Source organism: Propithecus coquereli, unplaced genomic scaffold (assembly GCF_000956105.1).
Source record: "Propithecus coquereli isolate 6110/MARCELLA unplaced genomic scaffold, Pcoq_1.0 Scaffold230, whole genome shotgun sequence".
Taxonomy (NCBI): Eukaryota; Metazoa; Chordata; class Mammalia; order Primates; family Indriidae; genus Propithecus; species Propithecus coquereli.
Window position 1 is genome coordinate 239,994 of NW_012147842.1, and position 8,800 is coordinate 248,793.

The 8,800-nt window shown below is 36.1% G+C and overlaps 1 protein-coding gene across 1 annotated transcript in view; it reads left to right on the top strand.

Annotated features, from left to right (window-relative positions):
* The window catches only part of LOC105811188 (transmembrane protease serine 11F), a 59,913-nt gene that overhangs the window by 27,617 nt on the left and 23,496 nt on the right, over positions 1 to 8,800 (top strand). The window contains exons 7-8 of the mRNA XM_012645331.1: positions 1,737 to 1,996; positions 3,917 to 4,059. Of these exons, the coding sequence (XP_012500785.1) occupies positions 1,737 to 1,996; positions 3,917 to 4,059 (403 nt within the window). The remainder of the gene's footprint in view (positions 1 to 1,736; positions 1,997 to 3,916; positions 4,060 to 8,800) is intronic.

Sequence of the window (8,800 nt, forward strand, 5' to 3'; positions counted from 1 at the left end):
TGGAAGGAGGTTTGGATGCAGTAAGTCTAAAAACCACTCTGGAGGAGTTTTTAAATGAAAGGGAGCAGAGATACTTGACAGTTGAGGGCTCAACTTCAGTTGTGCAGCCAAAAGAAGGATTTTAAAAAATATGGGAGATGTATTATAGCATATTTTATGCTGATGATAATAATCCAAAAGAGTTGAATAAAGTAATGACCATGAAGGAAAAGGGTTCAATCTGGGGAGTGACATGATTTCACGTAATTGTACAACGTGTTATCCTTTCGTGAAGGAAAAATATAGGGTACTTTGAGGACAATATTGCAGTTATCCAAATAATTTTTAAATTTTTGTAAATGTGTGTTTTTTTCCTGCAGAAATACTGCATTTTAAAAAATCATGTTTAAGACAAATCTTAGCACCTTTATGTCCATGAAAAATGATCCCAGTCTTTGAGCAACAGTGTGGGTTGTGGAAAAGACCTTGACAAGATGTCAAGAGACCTGGGACGTCTCCTTTTGATACTAACCAGCTGTATATGAATATATCGCTCATCTGGGCAAGTCACTAAACTTCTGAACCTCAGGGTCCTTATCCACAAAACATGTTGAATTCAGCCTCTCACACAAGGCTTCTCTCATCGACAATGCATAAAGGAATGGGATAATTCTATTTTTTCTACCCAATTAATTTTTGAACCCTTTAAGGCCTGGAGTGGTATGTCTCCCAGAATTCTAGTATCTAGAGTCTAGTTTTCAAACGAATGCTTCAATCCTAAGATTTCTGCTTTGATTAAAGTCTTCCCTTACTGTGTAAATAAGTAAAAGAGATGAGAGCAGAGCCCCATCTCTTCTCCCTGAGCTATGCCTGCTCACTCCTAGGGCAGTGCAGAGTACTATGAAAACCACTGATCTTTCAGGTTTTTTACTACACGTAAAAGTTGGTGATTCACCAACATAGTAATCCCACATGAAAGAGGAAATACCCTTTTTGAATTGTCCTCTGTGTGATTTCCTTCCACGTAATTTTTTTTTTACTCAAACAATTTCAAGTTTCTGTATGTTTCCAATCATTCTTGATAGGGATAATTTTAAAAAGAAGGAATTGGACTTCGGAGGAGAATGAGGAGGTAAAGTGATAATAGCACTAGATAGAATTTGCTTGTGATATAAAACTCCTGGCAGAGAAAAGCGTCTATGTGAAGGGAGACAAGTCTACTAAGTGGGACTGACCAGGCCAGATGAAAGGGTGGTAGAAGCATGAATTCGAGTTAGGGCTGCTTCACCCTTGAACATCAGGGAGGGGTATGGGAAGAGGGTGGAGAAACAACCCTGTGTATACATGAGGTTTGCAAAACAGACAAATATACTTTACCTCAAAGATCATGGTAAACGAGCCAACAAGTGAGTCATAAAATAAGCATGGATTTGATACAGAGGGAAAATGTCTCTTAGTACGCATATCACCCAAAACAAATCAAAATTAGTTTCTACACAGTTCATTTAAATTAGAAAGAGAACCTGAAGAATTGCTAACAAGCAACGGGTTTAAAAATTAAACATACTAATTAATTATACCCAATTAATTGCATTAATTATAGGAACTCTTTTTCCCATAAAGTCAACAACTGCAAATTCTCTTACCAAAGGAATTTTTCAGGAGCATAATCCCAATAGATGGGGAGAGATACAATCTCAATCTTTTTTTAAGAATAAAGTTAAGCATCACAAACTTTACCCTTTAATGTTTTGCAGAAATAAAGACCCAAGTAAGTGGATTGCTACTTTTGGTACAACCATTACGCCACCTGCAGTGAAACGAAGTGTGGGGAAAATTATCATTCATGAAAATTATCACAGAGAGACAAATGAAAATGACATTGCTTTGGCTCAGCTGACTACCCGAGTTGAGTTTTCAAATATAGTCCAGAGAGTTTGCCTCCCAGATTCCTCCATAAAGTTGCCACCTAAAACAAGCGTATTTGTCACAGGATTTGGATCCATTGTAGATGACGGTGAGTAGTGTCGATCGAATTTTCTTAGCACAAAAATGGCTTGCAATGGAACAAGCTGTTTTAAAGAATCCTTCTTAAGCTTTTCATAAAAGTAACGGTGTTTCCAAGATGTGTGGCCCTGGGCAGAACAGGGAGCTGTGGACGAAAAGGTAAAAGAAATCAGGTCTCTGTCTCTGCGTTCACAACTGGAGCAGTACTAAAAAGAAGGAGAGACTAATATGGAAGAAAAGAACAGACTGTGTCAGGTGATATAAGAAGGGAAAAAATACTATGCGAGTGCAAGGGAGTAACTAATTACAAATTGTATGCTTCCTGGATGTAACTACTTGCGGTCAGCATATACTTTAAATCACAATCATAATGATAGCTTTTTTTTCTTTCTTTCAATCATTCTTCATTTTATGAGAATTTTTAATGGTCATAAACATGAAAATGGGTTGTGAATGTCTGGAGAATTTTCATTTTTGTTAGTTAATAGAATCTGTATTTTTTTTCCTTCATCCTACCTGCTCAGGTGTTAAAAGACATCAAGTCTAAGAATGTTTAAACTGAAGACTAGAACTTAAGATTTCTAGGTACTGGCTCATTCTGCTTTAAAGAGGGAAATTCACTGAATGGTTTAAAGTGAGAAAAGACATTTTATAAAATAAGACACCTGCACTCGAATGTTTATAGCAGCACAATTCACAATTGCAAAGATGCAGAACAACCCAAGTGCCCATAAATACATAAGTGGATCAATAAAATGTGGTATATGTATACCATGGAGCCACTCAAAAAAAAATGAACTAATACCTCTTGTGTTAACCTGAATGGAACTAGAGACCATTCTTCTAAAATTGTCACAAGAATGGAAAAACACCACATGTACTCACCATTAAATCGGAACGAATCAATCAACATTTAAGTGTACATATGGAAATAACACTCATGGGCAATCAAGAAGAGGGGAGCGGGGAGGAGGGGATGGGCAAATTCACACCTAACAGGTACAGTGCACACTATCTCAGTGATGGCCACATTTATAACTTTGACCCAAACAGTACAAAAGCAATTTATGTAACAAAAACATTTGTGCCTCCACAATATTCTGAAATTAAGAAAAAAGAAATACTTAAGGTTCTATAAAGGATATCTGAAGAAACTAGACATGCTAATGTATATCTTAATCTACCTTTTTTTTTTTTTGACGATCTTCTATTATGTAAAAAATTTGCCAAATGCTCCGTGCATATCCAACTCGGCTTTGGGAGAAGTTCTTAGAAGTCTCTTTTCATCTTTTCCCTACTGCTAGCTCTTGGTACTTACCAACAGTTTCGACCAGGAGCCCTAACCTCCTTCCCTTCCTGTGCTCAACTGAGCAGTATCCCCTCCTCCTGCCCCCAGCCCTGTTCTGTGCTGGCATCAGATCTCTGGCACGTGCTGGGCATCTGTTCTGTCCCCCATGCTGTGAGACAGCCCTAAGGAACACACTGCAGAGTAGGGTAGGGCAAGCGGATCTGTGCAGCTGTGTCCTGGCTTCTATCTGAATACTCTTGGGATATCGGTGAACTTCCATGGGCCATGGAAAATGTAGCAGTTGGACAAAGTCAGTGTGATAGGTCCCTATGAGAATCAAATGAAAGCTATGGACCCTCTCCTCATAAAAAATAAATGTGTATATATATGTGTGTGTGTATATATAATATTTCACACAGTTTTAGGGCTTTCAATAGCCCTGAAAGATCCACAAATATGATATGATACTGGGGCATGTATATTTATGGTTCCTTGTGATAAAATAAAATTAGGTGATAACTAATGTTAATTAAATAATCTTGGGCTTTTGCTCCTAGGAATATACAATTTATGTGTCTTCCATGTTTTAGATACTGTTGTATTTGAAGAACATATTTATTTTTTTGTTCCTTTGTGTAACAGGACCTACACAAAATATACTCCGCCAAGCCAGGGTAGAAACCATAGGCACTGACGTATGTAACAGAAAGGACGTGTATGATGGCCTGATAACTCCAGGAATGTTATGTGCTGGATTCATGGAAGGAAAAGTAGATGCATGTAAGGTAAGTCCAAAGTCAACAGATCTCAAAATTTATTCCTCCTGTCTAGCTAAAACTTTGTACTCTTGACTAGCAATGCGACTCCCCATTCCCCTGATCCCTGCCCCAACCAATACCTCCCAGCCTTTGGTAACCATCATTTTACTCTACTTCTATGAATTCAACTTTTCTTTTAGATTTCACATATAAGATCATGTGGTATTTCTTTCTGGGCTTGCCTTATTTCACTTAGCATAATGTCTTCTGGATTTATTCATATTGTCCTAAACAACAGAATTCCATTTCTTTTTTAAGGCTGAATAATATTCCATTTTGTATAGATATCACATTTTCTTTATCCATTCATATCTTGATGGACACTTAGATTGTTTCCATAACTTGGCTATTGTGAATAATGCTGCAGTGAACTTGGTAATGCAGGTATCACTTCAACACATTGATTTCAATTCTTTTGGATATATGTCTAGAAACGGGATTGCTAGATTATATGGTCGTTCTATCTTTAGTTTTTTTAGGAACCTCCATCCTGTTTTCCATAATAGCTGTACTAATTTACATTCCTACCAAGGGTGTACAAGGGTTCTCTTTTCTCCACAACCTCAATGAAACATTTTATCTTTCATTTTTTTGATAAAAGCCATTCTAATAGGAGTGAAGAGATATCTCATTCTAGTTTTAATTTGATTAGTGACAGATGCTGAGCATTTTTTCATGAGCCTGGTGGTCATTTGTATGTCTTCTTTTGAGAAGTGTCCTGTATCCATTTTTTAATCAGGTTATTTTCTTGCTATTGTTTTGTTTGACTTCCTTATATATTTTGGAGATTAATCTCTTATCGAATGTATGGTTCACAGACATGTTTTTTCCTATCTGTGGGTTGTCTCTTCACTTTGTTAATGGTCCATTTGCTGTTCAAAATCTTTCAGTTTTATGAAATCCTGTTTGCCTATTTTTGCTTTGGTTTCCTGAGTTTTAAGGTCATATCCAAAAAAAATCCTTGCCCAGACCAACATCATGGAGCTTTTTCCCTTTGTTTTCTTCTAGTAGTTTTATAGTTTCAGATCATATGATTAAATCTTTAATTCATTTTAGTTGATTTTGTGCACAGTGTAAGATAAGGGTCTAATTTCATTCTTCTGATATAGATAACCAGTTTTCTCAGCACCATTTATTGAACAGACAGTTGTTTCTTCATTGTACATTCTTGGTATCTTTGTCAAAAATCAATTGACCATAAATGTGTGTGTTTATTTCTAAGCTTTCTATCCCGTCCATTGGTTGATGTCTCTATTATGCCTGTACCATGCTATTTTGATTATAATTGCTTTATAATACATTTTGAAATCAGGTAGTGTGATGCCTCCAGCTTTGTTCTTTTTGCTTAGAATTGTTTTGACTAATTTGGGTCTTTTTTTGCTTCCATATGAATTTAAAGATTGTTTTTTATCTTTCCATGAAAAAATTAGAATTTTGATAGTGAATGGTTTAAAGTGAGAAAAGACATTTTATAAAATAAGACACCTGCACTCGAATGTTTATAGCAGCACAATTCACAATTGCAAAGATGCAGAACAACCCAAGTGCCCATAAATACATAAGTGGATCAATAAAATGTGGTATATGTATACCATGGAGCCACTCAAAAAAAAATGAACTAATACCTCTTGTGTTAACCTGAATGGAACTAGAGACCATTCTTCTAAAATTGTCACAAGAATGGAAAAACACCACATGTACTCACCATTAAATCGGAACGAATCAATCAACATTTAAGTGTACATATGGAAATAACACTCATGGGCAATCAAGAAGAGGGGAGCGGGGAGGAGGGGATGGGCAAATTCACACCTAACAGGTACAGTGCACACTATCTCAGTGATGGCCACATTTATAACTTTGACCCAAACAGTACAAAAGCAATTTATGTAACAAAAACATTTGTGCCTCCACAATATTCTGAAATTAAGAAAAAAGAAATACTTAAGGTTCTATAAAGGATATCTGAAGAAACTAGACATGCTAATGTATATCTTAATCTACCTTTTTTTTTTTTTGACGATCTTCTATTATGTAAAAAATTTGCCAAATGCTCCGTGCATATCCAACTCGGCTTTGGGAGAAGTTCTTAGAAGTCTCTTTTCATCTTTTCCCTACTGCTAGCTCTTGGTACTCACCAACAGTTTCGACCAGGAGCCCTAACCTCCTTCCCTTCCTGTGCTCAACTGAGCAGTATCCCCTCCTCCTGCCCCCAGCCCTGTTCTGTGCTGGCATCAGATCTCTGGCACGTGCTGGGCATCTGTTCTGTCCCCCATGCTGTGAGACAGCCCTAAGGAACACACTGCAGAGTAGGGTAGGGCAAGCGGATCTGTGCAGCTGTGTCCTGGCTTCTATCTGAATACTCTTGGGATATCGGTGAACTTCCATGGGCCATGGAAAATGTAGCAGTTGGACAAAGTCAGTGTGATAGGTCCCTATGAGAATCAAATGAAAGCTATGGACCCTCTCCTCATAAAAAATAAATGTGTATATATATGTGTGTGTGTATATATAATATTTCACACAGTTTTAGGGCTTTCAATAGCCCTGAAAGATCCACAAATATGATATGATACTGGGGCATGTATATTTATGGTTCCTTGTGATAAAATAAAATTAGGTGATAACTAATGTTAATTAAATAATCTTGGGCTTTTGCTCCTAGGAATATACAATTTATGTGTCTTCCATGTTTTAGATACTGTTGTATTTGAAGAACATATTTATTTTTTTGTTCCTTTGTGTAACAGGACCTACACAAAATATACTCCGCCAAGCCAGGGTAGAAACCATAGGCACTGACGTATGTAACAGAAAGGATGTGTATGATGGCCTGATAACTCCAGGAATGTTATGTGCTGGATTCATGGAAGGAAAAGTAGATGCATGTAAGGTAAGTCCAAAGTCAACAGATCTCAAAATTTATTCCTCCTGTCTAGCTAAAACTTTGTACTCTTGACTAGCAATGCGACTCCCCATTCCCCCGATCCCTGCCCCAACCAATACCTCCCAGCCTTTGGTAACCATCATTTTACTCTACTTCTATGAATTCAACTTTTCTTTTAGATTTCACATATACGATCATGTGGTATTTCTTTCTGGGCTTGCCTTATTTCACTTAGCATAATGTCCTCTGGATTTATTCATGTTGTCCCTAAACAACAGAATGCCATTTCTTTTTTAAGGCTGAATAATATTCCATTTTGTATAGATATCACATTTTCTTTATCCATTCATATCTTGATGGACACTTAGATTGTTTCCATAACTTGGCTATTGTGAATAATGCTGCAGTGAACTTGGTAATGCAGGTATCACTTCAACACATTGATTTCAATTCTTTTGGATATATGTCTAGAAACGGGATTGCTAGATTATATGGTCGTTCTATCTTTAGTTTTTTTAGGAACCTCCATCCTGTTTTCCATAATAGCTGTACTAATTTACATTCCTACCAAGGGTGTACAAGGGTTCTCTTTTCTCCACAACCTCAATGAAACATTTTATCTTTCATTTTTTTGATAAAAGCCATTCTAATAGGAGTGAAGAGATATCTCATTCTAGTTTTAATTTGATTAGTGACAGATGCTGAGCATTTTTTCATGAGCCTGATGGTCATTTGTATGTCTTCTTTTGAGAAGTGTCCTGTATCCATTTTTTAATCAGGTTATTTTCTTGCTATTGTTTTGTTTGACTTCCTTATATATTTTGGAGATTAATCTCTTATCGAATGTATGGTTCACAGACATGTTTTTTCCTATCTGTGGGTTGTCTCTTCACTTTGTTAATGGTCCATTTGCTGTTCAAAATCTTTCAGTTTTATGAAATCCTGTTTGCCTATTTTTGCTTTGGTTTCCTGAGTTTTAAGGTCATATCCAAAAAAAATCCTTGCCCAGACCAACATCGTGGAGCTTTTCCCCTTTGTTTTCTTCTAGTAGTTTTATAGTTTCAGATCATATGATTAAGTCTTTAATTCGAGTTGATTTTTGTGCACAGTGTAAGATAAGGGTCTAATTTCATTCTTCTGATATAGATAACCAGTTTTCCCAGCACCATTTATTGAACAGTTGTTTCCTCATTGTACATTCTTGGTATCCTTGTCAAAAATCAATTGACCATAAATCTGTGTGTTTATTTCTAAGCTTTCTATCCCGTCCATTGGTTGATGTCTCTATTATGCCAGTACCATGCTATTTTGATTACAATTGCTTTATAATATATTTTGAAATCAGGTAGTGTGATGCCTCCAGCTTTGTTCTTTTTGCTCAGAATTGTTTTGACTAATTCGGGTCTTTTTTTGCTTCCATATGAATTTAAAGATTGTTTTTTATCTTTCCATGAAAAAATTAGAATTTTGATAGGAATTGCATTGACTCTGTAGATCATTTGGGGTAGTATGGACATTTTAACAATATTAATTCTTTCAATACGTGAGTGTGGAATATCTTTCCATGTGTTTGTATTTTATCCAGTTTCTTCCATTAGTGTTTTACAGTTTTCAATATACAAGTCTTTCCTCTCCTTAAATTTATGTCCAAGTGTTTTTTGTTGTTGCTATCATAAATGAGATTGTTTTCTTAATTTCCTTTTAAATAGCTCACTATTAGTATATAGAAATGTTACTGCTTTTGTATCTTAGAACTGATAAACAAATTCAGTAAAGTTATAACAGTTTTTTGGTGGAGTCTTTAGGGTTTTCTGTACAGAA